Source organism: Telopea speciosissima, chromosome 7 (genome assembly GCF_018873765.1).
Source record: "Telopea speciosissima isolate NSW1024214 ecotype Mountain lineage chromosome 7, Tspe_v1, whole genome shotgun sequence".
Taxonomy (NCBI): domain Eukaryota; kingdom Viridiplantae; phylum Streptophyta; class Magnoliopsida; order Proteales; family Proteaceae; genus Telopea; species Telopea speciosissima.
The window spans coordinates 29,392,845-29,412,222 of record NC_057922.1 but is presented as its reverse complement, the minus strand read 5'-3'; the positions used below and the strand labels follow the sequence as shown (position 1 = coordinate 29,412,222).

The 19,378-nt window shown below is 40.2% G+C and overlaps 1 protein-coding gene across 1 annotated transcript in view; it reads right to left on the bottom strand.

Annotated features, from left to right (window-relative positions):
* Positions 1 to 504: 504 nt before the first annotated feature.
* The window catches only part of LOC122668427 (RNA-binding protein BRN1-like), a 28,014-nt gene continuing 9,140 nt past the window's right edge, over positions 505 to 19,378 (bottom strand). Inside the window, exons 3-7 of the mRNA XM_043864992.1 lie at positions 4,376 to 4,427; positions 4,048 to 4,173; positions 3,838 to 3,917; positions 675 to 857; positions 505 to 561 (exon numbers count right to left, since the gene is read on the bottom strand). Of these exons, the coding sequence (XP_043720927.1) occupies positions 505 to 561; positions 675 to 857; positions 3,838 to 3,917; positions 4,048 to 4,173; positions 4,376 to 4,427 (498 nt within the window). The remainder of the gene's footprint in view (positions 562 to 674; positions 858 to 3,837; positions 3,918 to 4,047; positions 4,174 to 4,375; positions 4,428 to 19,378) is intronic.

The following is a 19,378-nucleotide window of genomic DNA, read 5'->3' as shown; positions in this document are numbered from 1 at the left end:
TGCTCCATTATTGAGTGATTTGATTTAGATTGAAGGAGCTAAAAGATTTGGGGGTAGGCCTAAAGTGATTCTAGGAGAAGTGGCAAGGAAGGACATGCATAGCTTAGGCCTTGTAAGTTGTAACAAGTAAGGTTTTGAATAGAGCTGATTGGAGGGAAAGGATCCATGTAGCTAACCCCATTTAGTTGGGATAAGGCTGAGCTGAGTTGAGTTGAGTTGTACAATTAATAAGACAATGTAAAAGAAGTAATGCATGCTACCAAAGATTGCCAGCAAAAACTTATATAGCTCTTTTAATGACTTAATCATAGGAAATGCAAGAGGGAGAGAGAGAGATTATTTATTGAGAAAAGGATGACTAAGTTGTAACTTGTAAGGATCTCAGTAGAATTCCGAAAGCAAGTTACAAACTCAAAACAAGACAAAGCAGAACAAGAAAATTTATTCCAGGATAACCACAGGAAACAAAAATCAATGAGAGATTATTTATTGAGAAAAGGATGACTAAGTTGTAACTTGTAAGATCTCAGTAGAATTCCGAAAGCAAGTTACAAGCTCATACTAAGACATAGCAGAACAAGAAAATTTATTCCATGATAAGAACAGGAAACACAAATCAACAAACTTCTTGCATAACTTGACTTGTGATACTAATAACTGATAATGAAACAAACCTGATAACCAAATCCATCATATGGTGGAATGTATCCTATAGGCATGGCCCCAAATAAAGAAGGTTGACGTATGGAATCAAGATTTGCCACATTAGAAGATTGGGCCTGAGCTTTTTGAGCCTTACGAGTTTGCCTTTCTTTTTCTGTGTCGGCCCACTTGACAACTAAAGGGACACTTGAACCCTACAACAGTAGAATTGTTAGCCAGACTGTCAAACACATCATAAGTTTATCAATCAACCAACAAAACCAGAACAAGAGCATGGAAAGCATGTTTTGTGCTCTTTTCTGATCATCCAGAAAAGTATAAAACCAATTGAAAATGAAAGCAACAACAACATATAACATAAAGATGTTGGAATGCTCCAGTTATTGAGGTGTTAACATGATCTCTTGCTTGGTTCAACATAAGGTCTAAACAGAGCTTGAATTGAAGTCAACATGCTTCTACATGGATAGACATTCTTGAGATCCAACCGACTGGAATAAAAAAATAGGATTAAGAACTTTTAAAAGAAACTTATTTACTGTTAGAAGTTAGAACAATTGAATATCTTTCAAACTTGTATCATTCAAATGCTCATAGAAATCATGGAAAAAGAACTCGGTTGAAACCAACTGAAACCATCGAGATATCTCGGTTTCACAAGACATTGAGACAAGACAGAGTGGGAGTTTAAAAAGTCAAAGGTTTTGGTTGGTTTCGACTGGTTTCGGTCGAAACCAGTTGAACCAAACCAAATCATGACTTAAAAGTAACAAGTTTCAATTGAAACTTGCCATTTCTCGCAAATTTCGATCGAAACATAGGAGAACTCGGTGGTTTCGACACAAAGAGTGGGAGTTTGGCTAAAAACTGTGGATTTATTCACATATTTCCTTTGTTTGGTGCATCTACAACCTGCATCACTTATCTTAATCCAGTGTGTGAATATGGGGATGGGTCAAGTGCTGGATCATCCTTTGTTGGCAGTCTCTTCGGGTATCCATCCCAGTCATGTGTGTTGGCTCCAACGTCTTATAGTCACAGTGAGCCCTTCCCTAGGTTGGGATATCTTATACAAGTTGATGATGAGGCTTATAGATGGGAAGTTATGGACTATCAGAACAATTGGGCCCAAAGCATGTCATGGGATACATATGTGGTCATTCAAAGGAACAGCTCCGAAATATTCAGTGGTTCGCAGCTCATGGATTGGATCCACTAAGAAACTCCGCATGGAATTGAGCAAGTGTTGACTGTTAAGCACCATTTTTCTTTATTTGGATAACATGTATTATTTAGTGTTCTTGTACTTTAACTTTATGTGAACTAAGTATTTATAATACCAGATTTAGTGTATCCTTCAGCATACACTAGTAAACTTGAGTTAATAAGTTAATAACCACAAGTACCATTTTGAGTGTTTATTTTTTATTTTTTGTGAAAATAGTTCATGCATTTTGTTTAGAATGTCAAAAATAGGCTGTATACAAAAAATCAAACCTAAAAAACCATTTCTGGGCCTCAAAACCTCAGTCTCGAGCTGGCTGGGAAAAAGTACCAGGTTTCAACCTAGTTTCGACCATATCTCGGTTTCGGGCTGGTCGAAACCTGAGATTTTGAACCTTGATAGGAATAGGCATGACTCATAAAGCCATTGACAATCTGCTAGACTTCATCTAGATAAATATAATTCCTATTTCACTCAATTAAGGCCCGCTTCTGTTATTAACTCAAAAGTAATGATGTATTTTCAACCACTTCAACACATTTCATCATTGGTATCCACCTTGTCTTTTAACACCTCCAGTCTCACAACATATTACCGCATTTTAGCTCAAGTTAGTAATCTGACAATGTCCACGAAGATGCAAGAAAGTCTGCATGTTTATGTGAAGTTGAAGTTGTTACCAATACTCATAGTAAAAATTACACTCTAATTTTTATATAGAACCATGATGAACAATATATGGTTTGAATTTTCATATTAATGAATCAAAAACATAAATCATTAAGGGTGAAACAAGAAATCATAGTTGTCAAGGCAACTAGGCAACCCAAGGTGTTGGAGGGGCACCTAGGAATCGTAGGCGTGCAGTGTGTGTAACATAGCAATGATAATTTTAGATAATTATGCTTATATGCATCACAGAAGCCATATCAATGCATTGTGATATACTTATGTTAGAACTGATTTAATATGAGAAAACCAACATATAATAAACAAAGCATATGATGTATATAAACATATTCATCAAGAAACAGAGCAATAAATATAAATCAATGTAAACTTGTTAAGTTTCAAAAAACTGATAATATAAGGCCTGCTGTCACAAGGCCACAAGGCGATGCCTAGGCGGTCGCCATTCTTGCATCAAACAAGGAGCGTTGTTGCCTTGGACACCAAGTCAACGCATATCAACTGTGCAAGAAATCAACCAGTCTCCCAACTCTAAACCACTGATTAGTATTCAAGAGCAATAGCAAGCCTATGCTGAGAATATGGCTCAGAGATCCCATAAAACAGAAGAGAAAAGTGAAGGTTCCAATAAAGTTCAAAACTGTGCTAATCATTTTCCCCTTTGCTGAATAAACAAACTGCCTAATATTAAGCTACACTAAATCATAAACATTCAACATAAAATTCACTATATGTTATTTTACCTAACATGGAACACCATGGTTTCAGGTGATCAGTTCGGTCTACCCGGAGAGGGATCCCCAGTTGCAGATCCAGTGATCATCAATCCACTACAAATAAAAAAGGTAGAAAAAACAGCCATATTTACACTTACACTCAGGATCAGGTAGGATCAGCAAATCTGGAACAAGATCCTCATTGGCCAACCCAAGACAGGATCCTGAATTCCAAAACCCCGATGAAAAAGACAAAAAATATAAAATATAATTCTGTACCAATACTTCTGGACTTCTAGTGCTCCAAATGCTAAAGGATATGGAAAAATTTTCCTAATGCAAAATCTTTTGTTCTTTTCCAAATCAAATTTGGTTAACATACATATTTCAAGGTTCAGCACAGGATTTTTAAAGGGCAACTTGCTCAACAAAAAAAACAACAAAACCAGTTCAAGATCAATCAGAAAGAAATGATGCACTGGACACATCACAACATATGTTTGAGGGCTAAGGAATCATTTAAAATGATAGATAAACACAAACCTCGATCTTGTACTTCCCATTGATGGCTTCCAGTGCTGCAAGAGCTTGTTCTTTTGTCTCATACTTCAGAAAAGCACAGCCTGCCCCATAAACAATATTGAATATGATAACCAAGAGATTTCTATTGGTGATTTGCAGAAAATCAACCAACAAATAGGACTCAGCACTTTAATATGATTACTGAAAACAAGAAATGAAAGGGAAACATACCTTTGCTGGTTTGCTGAGAACCTCGCAGAATAAGTAAATCTTTTATGGTTCCGTACTTGGAAAATAAAGCAGAAACTTCGACATCAGAAACGTTCTTTGGAAGCATACCAACAAAAAGTTTGTGTTCTGGAGACAAGTACATTCATACACACAATTAATAAATCTCTAATGAACTATATGTACCTCTTTCTAGCAAATTAAAGAAGGGGTGAAACAAAACATTACCATGCAGCATAAAACGAAAATAGGCATTACCACAATTACAGGAAAGATTAAAAGAAGTAAAAGGACAGACATATAGAAATTCAACTGTGAATGAATTTCATACCTAGCCTTTCCAACTCACCATCTGCATACTTCACTTGTAATGGACTTAATGCCTGAATTAAACAAGAAGAGAAAAATGCAATTTCTAATCAGAGAAGAGAATTACAGATATTGTCATGTTCCATCACACAAGCAAAATGTAAGTGGAAGAGCATATACAGTTTAAAGGGTCAGAATTTTCTTTTCAAGGCAAAGCAAAAGATTCACTCTCTCTTTTACACGTGTTATGAGAAGACAAAAATATAATGTGCTGCAAATAAGCCAACAAGTAAACAATTCAGTAAAACAAAAATATAATGTGCTGCAAAAGATTCTCTCTCTCTCTCTCTCTCTCTTTTACTTTCATCTTTCATTTTTCATTTTTTATTTTCCATTTCTCACTTTTCTTATCTCATTTCTTCATTTTTATTCTTCATTCCTCTTACTTTCCTTTCCCCTTGTGTGGATCTCTGTTTTACTTCATTTGTTCTGAATGGATCCATGTAGACGACCCCATTTAGTTGGGATAAGGCTGAGTTTGTTGTTGTTGTACTGTTGGTCAATTGGACTGAAAGCAACCAAAACAGGCTAAGAGAAAAATGCAATTTTTCTAAATTGCATGTCATAGAGAATACTCAATTCAAAAGAATTCATAAGTAGGTTGTAATTCTATTCAATACTTTGCTACTGTGTTATGAAGGATCGGATGCAAGTAGGGATCACAGATGGATTTGGTAATTCAACAGGCTGGGAAATTTTTCTATCACTACCCAATATGACGCTTTGTTCAAGAACAAGCCCTCTTCATGCTCTGCGAACACCCAAATGTGTTCTTTCTAAAATAAATATAACTCTTTGTGTGGACAGGATATACAGGCAGCATTATCACTAGGAATCACTTTTTTTTTGGTTGGGGGGGGGGGGGGGAAGAGTAGGGGGGAGATGAATAAAAAAATTCATTTCCAAAAGAAAGAGAACAAACATTACAACAACAAAAAATAAAAGACCCTGCCTTTACAGAGGGGGAGGCAAGGACCTGTAAAAGGGAAAGGGAAGAACCATAGTTCAAAACCTTGCCGAAATTTTGGATATTCTCCAAAATTTCGGCCTGGCCGAAATAAGATGCTATGTCAAAATGAAAAAAATGCAATATTACAGTGAAATTTCCGTAATCTCTTTTGGAAATTTGGGTCTAAAAAAATGCACCGTTTCATCGAAATTTCAGTTATTTCGGTCATTTCGTTTCGATATTTCGCATTTTACACTAAAAAATGGCCAAGCAAAACTCATAGAAAAAATACAATATTTCGGCTCGCCGTATCTCAAAAATTTCAGTCTGGCCAAAATGGCCTTCTGAAACGAGATTTAATACTGTGGGAAGAACCCAAAGACACCACAATAGACAAAGAACAGGGAGGTGGCTCCCCAAGGGAGGCTGAAGCTAGCTAAGGCCTAATAACAACTCGATATACATACCATCTTCAGAGATTGCACACAAAATAAAAGACGGAATGCCCACCAAATCACAAGAAGTTGTCACGGCAATGGATATGATCATGGATATCCATACTTAAGAGCCAGTAGCTTCTCATTGTTAGGAAAGGAATAGTTCAGGAGGGACATCTACTTCGGATAAGAGGGGAGCCTATCTCACACCAACGGTAAACATGAAGGGGGAAGAGAGATGACAGAGGGCTGGAGTTGTTGAAAGGTTGAACCACTAGAGTGGTCTTAATGGTTCATCAGGGTAGGTGGTTGGGCCTTGTTAGGGGAAGAAAGATGGGTCAGCCACTTGAGTCATGGGCCGACAGGTAGGTCCAACGACGGGAGAAGAGAGAGGACTTAGAAGGGTTTTGGGCCCAAAGAAGAGGTCGTATGCTATGTGGTGGAGGGCCAGTTAGGAGAAGGGCGAATCCAGAGACGAATCTCAGAGTTGCAAGGAAGAGAGGAAATTGCACAAGAAGAAAAGGGGGAAGATCGTGTAAGCGGCAGCGAAAGTGAATGATACGATATTGATACAAAATTTCAGTAGAGACAGGATCCCAATGAACACATGCAAACAATAATTCAATAATAAGTTGAAGGTTACCTAGAATGCACTATCATAGTTGTCAAGGCACTAGGCGATCCAAGGCCTAAATCGCATTCCAGTATTATTTTTGGGAAGCAGTTTTCTGTCTGGGAGTATGGTTTTCACCAACACTCCTATGTGTTTATCTCTCTCCTCCTTAAAACAAGGGGCCAGAACTGTCTTTTCATATGAGGAAGAGAAATAGACTCATGGGAGTGCTAGCATAGGCCACACTCCCGGACAGAGTTCTTTTTCCCATTATTTTTTTAATATATCAGTTAAACGTGTGAAACAATCAAAACACACATTTGGTTTATATGTTCTTAGAATTGGTCATTTTCGGGTACACCTAGTCTCATGTTGGATTAATATTGTTCTTAGAAAATATGAAATTTACTTAAATGATATTTAGCATAAATAAGTGTTAGAACCTAGTTCGACCAATTAAACTGTTAGCAGATCTAAATTAGAGAGTAATTGCTTGAGTGATCAATATGATCAAACAAGCCTTGTAGTTATAATAGAAGAGATTGCATACTATAGACCAAAATACCCCTAGTACAATCGACTTAACTAGGAGGTACAGAGAAAGAAAAAATACAAACCCAAATACCCCCACGGTATTCTGGTATACATAATTCAACACTCCCCCCTCAAGTTGGAGCAAATATGTCAATCATGCCCAACTTAACTAAATTAGGATGGAACAATTTTCCAGACAATCCCTTGGTGAAAATATTAGCAATCTGATCAGTAGACTTCACAAAGGGAACACAAATCAACCCTTCTTCCAATTTCTCTTTAATGCAACGCCTGTCCACTTCAATATGCTTAGTGCGATCATGTTGTACCGGGTTGTGTGCAATGCTGATTGCAGCCTTGTTGTCATAGTACAACATCATAGGAAGATGAACAGGTACACTAAGGTCTTGTAGCAAGCCTTTCAGCCAAAGTAACTCACAAATGCCTTGTGCCATAGCATGAAACTCTACTTCAGCACTAGAACGAGCCACCACATTCTACTTCTTGCTACGCCAAGTGACAAGATTGCCACCTACAAAGGAACAATACCCAGAGATAGACTTCTGATCTGTAGAACCAGCCAAATTAGCATCGATATATGCTTCTATCCATAGGTGACCATGAGGAGACAGAAGAATGCCTTTTCTAGGGGCTAACTTCAAGTAGTGAAGAATCCAAAGAACAGCCTCCATATGAGAAGAATAGGGGTCATGCATAAACTGACTCACAGTACTCACAGCAACAGCAATGTCAAGACGTGTGTGTGAGAGATAAATCAGCTTTCCTACTAGTCTTTGGTACCGGCCTTTATCAACAGGTTCCCCCTCCTTTTCTTTGAGATGGACAATAGCCTCCATAGGAGAATCTAAAGGGTGACATCCTAACAAACCAGTTTCAGCCAATTAATCTAGGACATACTTCCTTTGGGAGAGAAAGATGCCTTTAGAAGATCTGGCAACCTCAATCCCAAGAAAATACCGTGGCTTCCCTAGATCTTTAATCTCAAACTCCTGCCCAAGAAACTTCTTCAACCGGCTGATCTCATCACCATCGTTGCCAGTAACCACAATGTCATCAACATAGACTATAATAATAGTGAGTTTTCCACCAACCATCTTTATAAGGAGAGTGTGACCAGCATTACTCTGCTTATAGCCCACAGAAATCATGGCCTTGTGAAACCAGCCAAACCATACTCGATGTGACTGCTTCAGCCCATAAAATGCTAGCTTCAATTTACAGACTTTACCTTGATTACTGTCACAAGAAAACCCTAGCGGAATATCCATGTACACCTCCTCACCAAGTTCTTCATTTAGGAAGGTATTCTTCACATCTAGTTGTTGTAGATCCCATCCAAGATTGACTGCACAAGATAGCAAAACCCGAACAATATTCAACTTTGCAACAGGAGCAAAGGTCTCCTAGTAGTCAATCCCATATGTCTGAGTGAAGCTCTTTGCAACCAGACATGCATTACATCGATCCACAGACCCATCGACCTTCTGTTTAACCACAAACACCCATTTACATCCCACTGGTTTTTCCCTGAAGGAAAGGCTACAAGATCCCAAGTATTATTTTTTTCAATGCTCTCATTTCTTCCAATATTGCTGCCTTCTCCTTTCCATCTGTATAAGCTTTTTGCCAATTTTGAGGAATGAAAACAGAAGAAAGAGATGACACAAATGCATGAAAAGATGGAGAAAGAGAACTATAAGAAACAAAGCGAGAAATGGGATGCTAGGTGCAAATCCTAGTACCTTTGCGATGAGCAATAGGTAGGTCGGAAGAAGAGGACTTACCAAGAGGAGAAGGATCTGGATCCTGAGTCGGCTACTGGATAGGTAGTGGCGCTACAGTGGATTGAAGTTGCCCTCTTTTGGAACATCCCTTTTTATAGGTGATGAAGTTGGAGTTGTCAATTCTCTTCTGAAATTCACTAATGGTTCTCTGAACTGGAGTCCACTCCCCCTGACTAGGAACATTACCACCATTATTTTCAACAAGCTCCCCCTGTAAAGGAATCCCTTCAGATGAAGGGGCAACAGCCAAAGGAGGCTGGGCAGCAGCTATAGGAGATGGGGCAGCAGCAATAGGAGATGGCACAGCATCCAAAGGAGATGGGGCAGCAGCTATAGGAAACACAAACACATCTTCACTAGAACTAGAACTCTCCCCCTGAAGATGTGGGATGAATAATAGGAAAGACTTTCATGAAAGACGACATCCATACTGACCAAAGTACGACGGGAAGAGGGATGGTAACACTTATAACCTTTCTGGGTTGGAGAGTAACCCAAAAAAATACACCGCAACCCACGAGGTTGAAGTTTGCCAGGAGATCTCGTATCTCTGGCATAACACACACAACCAAACACCTTGGGATAAACCACAAAGGAGGAACTCCCATGTAAAATCTCAGCCGGACTGCAGGAGTCACGAACACGGGAAGGCAACCGATTGATGAGATAGGTTACAGTGAGAACAGCATCCCCCCAATATTGAGAGGGAACATGGCGTGAAAACATTAACACCCTGGCCACTTCCCACAAGTGGCGGTTCTTCCTTTCAACCACACCATTTTGGGCTGGGGTATCGACACAACTAGTCTAGTGAACAATCCCATGATCAGCAAAATATTTTTGAAATTGAGTTTCCCTATACTCGGTGCCATTATCACGTCTCAAAACTTTGAGAGTAGCCTGGAACTGAGTTAGGACCATTTTATGAAAATGTTGAAAACATGAAAAAACTTGACTTTTGGTGTGCATAAGATAAACCCATGTCTGTCTAGAATGACAATCGATAAAGGAAACAAACCAATGGTGACCAGAAAGTGAAGTTTTACGACTAGGGCCCCAAACATCATAATGCACCAAATGAAAAAGTGAAGGATTCCTTTTATTTGAAACTAAATAAGTTGAACGTGTCTGTTTGGCCAGAACACAAGCCTCACAAAAAAATTCAGTATCACATTTTTTGGCCAAAGTAGGAAATAAAGTTGCTAAAATTCCTAATGGAGGGTGACCTAATTTAGAGTGTCATTAGTAAATTTCAGAAGAGACTAAGGAGTTCTAGTGTGGAGAAGGTAATGTTGGTGGAGTGAGGCGACCATCATCAAGCAAATACAAGCCACCGTGCACTTTACCCAATCCAATCGACCTCCCAAAGGCCAGATCTTGAAAAACATAATGAGAAGAAAAAAAAGTTACTTTGCAGTAAAGATCACGAATAATACTACTAATAGAAAGAAGGTTAGTAGTAAAATTAGGAATATGCAAAATAGAAGACAAAGGAAGAGATGAAGTACAGTTGATGATTCCTTTTCCAGAGATGGAATAAAGGGAACCATCAACTACCCTGACTTTATCTTTCCCAGAAGTAGGAGAATAGCGATGGAAAAGGCTAGATGACCCGGTCATGTGATCTGTAGCTCCAGAATAAATGATCCAAGGATGGGAAGCTACAGAAGCACAACGACCACCAAATGAAATACCTGACTGAGCAAAGTTTGAACCTGAAGGAGTAGGGGAAATTGGCAATAGCTGATGTAGTAGAAGCAGCAGCAGTGGAAGACTTTAGCACACGTAGGAATGCCTGTAGATCCTCCTGGGAAAGACCAGTGTCAGTAGGGGGGTTTGTAGCAACAGACTCAGAGTGATGGGCCTTCTTGTTTGGTTTCTTCTTGGCAGTCTGTTTGGCTTCAAAGTCAGCTGGCTTCCCATGAAGTTTCTAACACTTTTTTTTGGTACAGTAGGGCTTATTATAGTGCTCACAAGTGACAATGCCCTTGGTAGAATCAGCAGAAGAGGAGTTTCCAGCAATGACAGGGATGGCCAAGGAAGCAGTCTGGAGAGCTGATCATTCGGTGGGTGGAGGATGGAGTATAGCAGCCCTACGGTTTTCTTCAAAGGAGACCAAGGCATAGGATTGTTCAAGTGTGGGAAAAGGAGAGTGACCCAACACTTGAACCCTAATCTGATCATAATCCACATTTAATCCAGCCAAGAAGTCAGAGACCCGTATTTGTCAATATGCTTCTTGTAAGAGGCAATATCACCAAGAGTGGAGGGATGGTAATCAGAAAAATGATCCAACTGTTGCCAGAGGCTGCGAAGAGTAGCATAGTACTCGGAGACAGATAATTCCCCCCGAGTAGTATGAAGGACTTTCTTCCGGAGTTCATAAACCTGGGCATCATTACCAAGTTGTCCATATGTTTCCTTGCAGGCAGACCATATCTAAGCAGTTGTATCAAGAAGAAGAAATCCACTGGCAAGGTCTGATTAAATCAAGCCAATAAAATAAGACATTAGAATAACATTATTGGAGATCCACCTATTCAGAAGAGGAGCAGCTTTAGTTGGCCTAACAACAGTACTATCAATATGGCCAGTAAGCCCACGGCCAGCAATGGCAAAGTAGGCAGAGCGAGACCATATCAGGTAATTGCTCCCATCCAACTTGATAGGATTAGGGAGAAGGTCACGGGTGTCATGACTACCATACCCATCAGCAGCAGAAGTTCCAGTAGAGATCTCAGAACCATCCATTATTTAGCAGCGAAACCCAAATCACAGAGAGTGGTTGTGATGATGAGAAACCCAATAAAAACTCCAAGATAAGAGCTGGAATTTGGAGGAGAAACCTCTTTAAATGTAGGAAGGGTTGTCCCCAAAAACTAGCAGCAACAGATGGGGCAATCCCCTAGATCGACTTTTTCAGGGTTTTGAAAAAAAAAACTTGATTCTGGTAAGATCGATGTAGGGTAGAGAGCAATCAATAAACCAGTGTAATGAGCTGAAACTTGGCTCGAGTGTACTTATAGCAGTGCTGAATCACTCTTCCAAAAACCAGCATCAGCAAAGAAGTAAAACCCTAAGATCGATATTTGCAGGGTTTTGAAAAAAAAAACAATATAAGAGCAATAATCGATTAGGGAGAGAAGCCGCAGTATGGCTGGAGATAGAATCTTGTCTCATATGAGGCTGTTGCACTTCTTGAGCTTCAACAATGTGGAGAGATCCCTTGAAAGAGTAGATTGAATCAATCCAAAAAAACCTTGAAGTCTTCAAATATCGCAGGCAGTGTACAAGCTCCTATCGATCTGAAAAAATTATATCATTGAATGAGGTGATGGAGGGCAGCAACTGGATCTGTAGATCACCTCATCAGTGCTACCCTAGTGGGAGAATGAAGAACAAAAGGGAAGGGAGGGGAAGAAGAGCTCGAGAATGAAAGGAAGGAGAAGGGGAAATCGAGAATGGAAAGAAAAAGGGACTGCCCTAATCCAAAACCTGCTCTGATACCATGTTAGCAGATCTGAATTAGAGAGTAATTGCTTGAGTGATCAATATGAGCAAACAAGCCTTGTATTTATAATAGAAGAGATTACATACTAATGACCAAAATACCCCTAGTACAACCGACTTAACTAGGAGGTACAAAGAAAGTAAAAATACAATTGTTAATTGACTAGAATACCCCCACAGTATTCTGGTATACACAATTCAACATAAACCAATGCAAAGCGTCCTACAATAAGGCGGCAGCCGACTAGGCACCTAGAAATCTGCCTGGATGCCTAGCGGCGCCTAGGCGATGCCTTGACAACTATGTGCACTACTGGTACGTTCCTCCAAAGGATTACAGCACGTGTACTCGATCGTCGTTTATTGATTCCCTTCAAGCCCCAAATCACCTTTGTTCATGTTCTCTTGAGGAAGTAGAAGACTTTCTCTCTCTACCTCTCAAATTTAACCAAACAAAGAAAATTGTGTGTGCAACTGAAATTGGGCTAAGGCATCCCTTTTATAGAAAAACCCTATCGTGAAGATTCTAAATAAACTGACGAGATTGAACCACGTGATGTGATCCTAAAGGCTGACCATTAAGTTGTCCTTAATTGCATAAAAGGACAATCCAACCTGAAACCCCCTGAGGTAGATATTTACATTACACTTTACCCCCGCATCATCAACATCCACAATACACGCTCACAAGTATGGAATAAAATAACCCGCCAAAAAACAAACGCATTGTAAATCAAATAGTGAGTGTCAGGACCAATGACTAATCAAATATTTGAAACTCCTTTCAAATAATAATATTAAAACTAATATTACCGAGGCCCCGGATTCTGATCAATCATAGTCCAACAACTCACAACTTGGATGTTCACCCTTTCGAGGTGCGGAAACCCTATTGAGGATCACCCCCCCCATTCACGTATATACCCCACACAACGAGCGTCCAATGTGTACTCAGTCATATCGGTAGACATCAACCAGTGGAACACCATGATTGCATAAAATATAAATGCAACAATAAGTACCTCTTAGGTACGGGAAAAAAAACTACCTGAAATTCCCCTTTTGAATAGAAGGTGGTAAACCAAATCGGGGATTTTGATGAATCAATATTCAACACAATTAAGTGTCCACATTTAAATTTCCATGCTAATCTCTATTAGGGAAATATATAATGCAGCAACCATAGAACAGAGTGCCCAAGTCTGCCCATAGTTGTAAATAAGTAACGGTAAAATTGGGAGATTGCACATTATTGAAATAATCACAAGCACATGAAAGAGAATTGAAACAATTAATTTAATCGAATTAAATTGGGTTTGATGGACACATCAATATATCTAATACAACAGATTGAACAATCACTCTAGCCATGCAAGCATTCACAAACACTTTAGTATTTCATTCTTCAAATCTGACGACTCTATCGCAATTACATGGTATAAAAAAAGAAATCAAACCCCTCCTATTCTAACTCTAAAGTTGGAGCATAAGTGGAACTTTACGACTAGCTAGCCTATTCAAAGTAAAACAAAAGAGTAGAAGATAAATCCAAATAAATAAATAGACTACGAATATCCAACTAGACCCAAAATTGAATGTGGGGCAATTCTATGGGCCAGGTTTTATTTAATTTCAAAATAACTATTCTTCATAGTTCTTCACAAAAAAGTCAAAATTTTCTAATTACTTATCCAAACATTCTCATTGTCTAAAGGGTGATACTATTCATCGTGAGGATTAAAAATCTCAAGTTTGATCTCCATCTGAGAAGGTTGACACTTTTGTTGATCGTGTAGACCTTGAGTTGACTTTGGGATCTGAGTGTATTTTTTAGATCATGTTTTGTGAAATTAGGTCGGTAATTACTACAAGTTTGGTCTTTCACCAATTTGGTATCAGAGTTATGGCTACTCCAAGCAATAACCCAACAGGTGAACAAAAATCCCTTCAACAATTGATCGATATGGTCAAGAATCTAATTAACTACGTGAAGTCGCTGAAGCAACCTCTGACCATGTATCTAGATCATAGTTGTCACGGCGTCTAGGCAACCCAAGGCTTGGAGAGGGTCCAAAATCAAGGCAACATCAACTAGGCGTCCAGGCATTGATTTTGGCACACATTAAGTAAGATGGCCAGTGAGTCCTCTTCCAGCTACAGTCAAAGAGAGAGATCTAGCCCACATTAAGTAATTTGTACCATCAAGTTTAATAGTAACAGCAATGTCAAGACGTGTGTGAGAGAAAAGTCAACTTCCCCACTAGTCTTTGGTACCGGTCTTATCAACAGGTTCACCCTCTTTTTCTCTAAGACAAACATTAGCATCCATAGGAGTATCTAAAGGGTGACATCCTAACAAACCAGTTTCAGTCAATAAATCTAGACATACTTCCTTTGGGAGAGAAAGATGCCCTTAGAAGATCTGGCAACTTCAATCCCAAGAAAGTACCTTAGCTTTCCTAGATCCTTAATCTCAAACTCCTGTCCAAGAAAGGCCTTCAAACAGCTGATCTCATCACCATCATTGCCAGTGACCACAATATCGTCAACGTAGACTATAAGAACAGTGATTTTTTCGCCAACCCTCTTTATAAAAAGAATGTGATCAACATTACTCTGCTTGTAGCCCACAGAAATCATGGCCTTGTGAAACCAGACAAACCAAGCACGAGGTGACTGCTTCAGCCCATAAAGTGCACGCTTCAATCTACACACTTTGCCTTGGTTTGTTTCACAAGATAACCCTGATGGAACATCCATATACACCTCTTCATCAAGTTCTCCATTGATAAAAGCATTCTTCACATCCAGCTGTTGTAAATCCCATCCAAGATTGATGCACAAGATAGCAAAACTCGGACAGTATTCAGCTTTGCAACAGAGGCAAAGGTCTCCTAGTAATCAATCCCATATGTCTGTGTTAGTTATATTGGGCCAGAATACCGTGGGGGTATTCTGGACTTTTTTCCTTTATTATTTGTTAGTTTCTTATGTGGTTTAATCCCACATTGCTTATGTAATTATTTTTACTATTTCATTATAGTTATAAATACAATATGCTTGGGATGAACTAATCATCCAAGCATTAACCTAATTCAAATCTGTTTCTACATGGTATCAGAGCAGATTTCGAACTAGGGACACCAATTTTTCTCGATTTTTGTTCTTCTTCTCTCTCTCGATCTTCTTCTCTTCTAGTTCTCTCCTTCTTCTCCCTTGTTCTTCATTCCCATATAGGGCAGCACTGATGAGGTAATCATGCGATCCAGTTGCTGCCCCCATTACCTCATTTATGACTTGTAATTCTGTTCGATAGACTCCAATCAACACTGCTGCGATATTGGTTCTTCAGTTCCTTCTTGGAGATTGCTTCAACATCAGATACAAGGGCTCCTCTCCTCTCTTTGAAGACCAGAAGCTGCTGCAGAATTGTTGTTTTATTGGTTCAGAAATTATTCCTTAAGATTGAAGACTTCCTTGAGATCGATTCCTCCATTATCAGGGTTTTTTTTCAAAACCCTAACATCTATCGATCTTAGGGTTATTGCTGCCCACTGTTGCTGATTTGTTGCAGGTGTTTTCTTCACTTATAAGGGCTCATTCGACAGCTATATCAGCTTCTACAGATCTGTTTTTTGGTGTGTGAAGACCTTGAGATCGATCTCATCATTACATGGTTTTTTTAACCCTAACTCTATCGATATTGGGCTGCTGCACCTGTTTTTTTGGATCTGATTTTTCTGCAGATGTGTTTCTCTTATTAAGGACTTCTCTACCTCAGTCTTTCAGCCACTTTGATATTATTTATTGCAGCCTAGGCTCATCCATCGATTCCATCACTTTAGGGTTTTGTTCAAAACCCTAAAAACCATAATCGATCAAGGTTCTCTTTGGCTGCTGGTTCTATTTGTTTGGGACTTTACTTGAAGTTGTTTGGCCTTCTCTCTGCCGGTATGGGTGACTCTACCAACTCTCTCGCTACTTACTTCATGATGGCAATCACAAGACAAATTATCACAGCTTTCCACCTAACCCCATCAAACAGGATGGCTCAAATTACCTTCTGTGGTCCAGATCAGCCTCCTTTGCCATTTCTGGCCGTAGCCTTACTGACCATATTGATGGCACTATTGTTAAGCCTAGTGATAAAGGCCCTGATCAGACTAAGTGGCTGGCCAATAATGGTGTTCTCATGTCCTACCTCATAGGCTCTATGACTTCAGCTTTATAGCATAATTTTCTTCTTCTGGACACTACCGACCAGATTTGGGCTGCTTGCAAGGAGACCTAGGGACAGCTTGGCAATGATGCCCAAGTTTATGAAATTCGAAAGAAGGTCCTTCACACTACTCAGGGAGACCTTTCTTTCGGACTACTATGCTTCTCTCGTAGCCTGTGGGCAACAGCTTGGATCATTACTCCGATTTTCACCCCTCTACGATTCTCGATATTGCCTCTTATAAGAAACATGTGGACAAGATCGAGTCTATGATTTTTAGCTGGTTTGAAGATGGAGTATGATCCCATTCGTGTTCAAGTGTTGGGCCATATACCTTTTCCCACACTTGAACAATCTTATGCATTGGTTTCTTCTGAGGAGAACCGTAGGGCTGCCATGTTACATCCTCCTATTACTGACAGATCTGCTCTCAAGGCTGCTGCCCCCATTACTCCTACACCTATTGGCACTGCTTCTCTTAGTGATTCTACTACAGGGACCGTTGTTTGTGAGCACTGTCACAAACCATATCACACCAAGGAGAGGTGCTGGAAACTTCATGGGAAACCAGCTGACTTTGAAGCAAAACGGGCTGCCAAGACCAAGACCAAGACAAAGCCCAAGGCCCATCAGACTGAGACTATTACTACAGACCCTACTACTGACCCTGGTCTATCCCAGGATGAGCTACAGGCATTTCGACGTATGCTGAGGTCTTCCGCTGCTGCTGCCTCTACTACATCAGCTACTGCCAATTCTTCCGCTCATTCAGGTTCACACTTTGCCCAGTCAGGTATTCCTTTTGGCGGTCATTGTGCTTCTATAGCCTCCCATCCTTGGATCATAGATTCTGGGGCTACAGATCATATGACCGGTTCCTCTAGTTTGTTTCATCGATACTCTCCTACTTCTGGGAAGGACAAGGTCAAGGTAGCTGATGGTTCTCTTTCAGCTATCTCTGGAAAGGGAATCATCAACTGCACCTCCACCCTTCCCTTAACTTCTGTTTTGCACATTCCTAATTTTACTACTAACCTTCTTTCCATTAGTCGTATTACTCGTGATCTTAACTGCAAAGTTACTTTCTTTCCTTCTCATTGTGTGTTTCAGGATCTGGCCTCTGGGAAGACGATTGGATTGGGTAAAGTGCACGGTGGGCTGTACCTGCTTGATGATGGTCGCTTCTCTCCACCACCATTACCTTCTCCACTACACCGGAACTCCATGGTCTCTTCTGAACTCTACCAGTGGCACTCTAGGTTAGGTCACCCCCCTTTAGGAATTTTAGCACATTTATTTCCTAGTTTGGTCACCCTATATACTAAGGATGATTTTTTTTGTGAGGCGTGTGTTCTGGCCAAACAGACACGTTCAAATTATCCTATTTCAAATAAAAGAAGTTCTTCTTGTTTTCAATTAGTGCATTCTGATGTTTGGGGCCCTAATCGTAAACCCTCTATTTCTGGCCATCGGTGGTTTGTATCTTTCATTGATTATCATTCTACGAACACATGGGTCTATCTCTTGCACACCAAAAATCAAGTTTTTTCATGCTTTCAACACTTTCATAAAATGGTCCAAACTCAGTTCCAGGCTACTCTCAAAATATTGAGAAGTGATAATGGAACAGAGTATAAAGAATCACAATTTCAAAAATATTTGGCTGACCATGGCATCATTCATCAGACTAGTTGTGTTGATACCCCTGCCCAGAATGGTGTGGCAGAAAGGAAAAACCGCCACTTGTTAGAAATGGCCAGAGCCTTAATGTTTGCGAGGAATGTCCCGTCTCGATATGGGGGGGATACGGTTATCACGGGAGCCTATCTCATCAATAGGCTGCCATCTCGGGTACTTTACTCCCGTAGCCCCTCTGATGTTTTAATTGGTAATTCCTCCTTTATTGTGCCTCCTAAGGTGTTTGGTTGTGTGTGTTATGCTCGAGACACTAAATCTCCCACCAAACTTGAACCTCGAGGACTCCGTTGTATTTTCTTGGGTTATTCTCCAACCCAGAAAGGCAATAAATGTTACCATCTCCCTTCCCGCCGTACCATGGTTAGCATGGATGTTGTTTTCCATGAGTCCCTTTCTTATTATTCTTCGCCACCTCTTCAGGGGAGAGTGCTGGTGAAGATGTGGCTTTCGAGATTCCTCTACCTGAGGAGCCTCTGGCTGCCCAGCCCTCTTTACCACCCACGGCTGCTGTCCAGCGCTTTTTGGATGCTTCCCATCCACCCTTGGATGCTGCCCATCCTACTTTGGAGACCTCCCAACAACCTCTGGCTGTTCCTCCCTCATCTAATGGGAATCCTTTACAGGGGGAGACCATAGAAAATAGGGTTGTTCATATTCCTACTCAGGGGGAGCAGACTCTGGTCCAGAGAACTATTGGTGAATTTCAGAAGAGAATTGACAACTCCAACATGATCACCTATACAAGGGGAAGGTCCACAAGAGGGCAGTTGCATCCCACTATAGTACTAGTACCCATCCAATTGCCGGCTCCAAACACAGATCCTACATCTCCTGGTAATCCTTCTCCTTCCGACCTACCTATTACACTTCGCAAAGGTACTAGGACTTGCACTTTACATCCCATATCTCATTTTGTTTCGTATAACTCTCTTTCTCCCTCTTTTCGTGCATTTGTATCTTCTCTTTCCTCTGTTTCGGTTCCTAGAAATTGGCAGGAAGCATCTACAGATGGAAAGTGGAAGACAGCAATGTTGGAAGAAATGAGAAGACTACACAAAAATAATACGTGGGATCTTGTGGCTCTTCCTCCAGGGAAAAAACCAGTGGGCTGTACATGGGTCTTCGTAGTTAAAACAGAAGGCTGATGGTTTGGTGGATAGGTACAAGACACGTTTGGTTGCAAAGGGGTTTACTCAGACT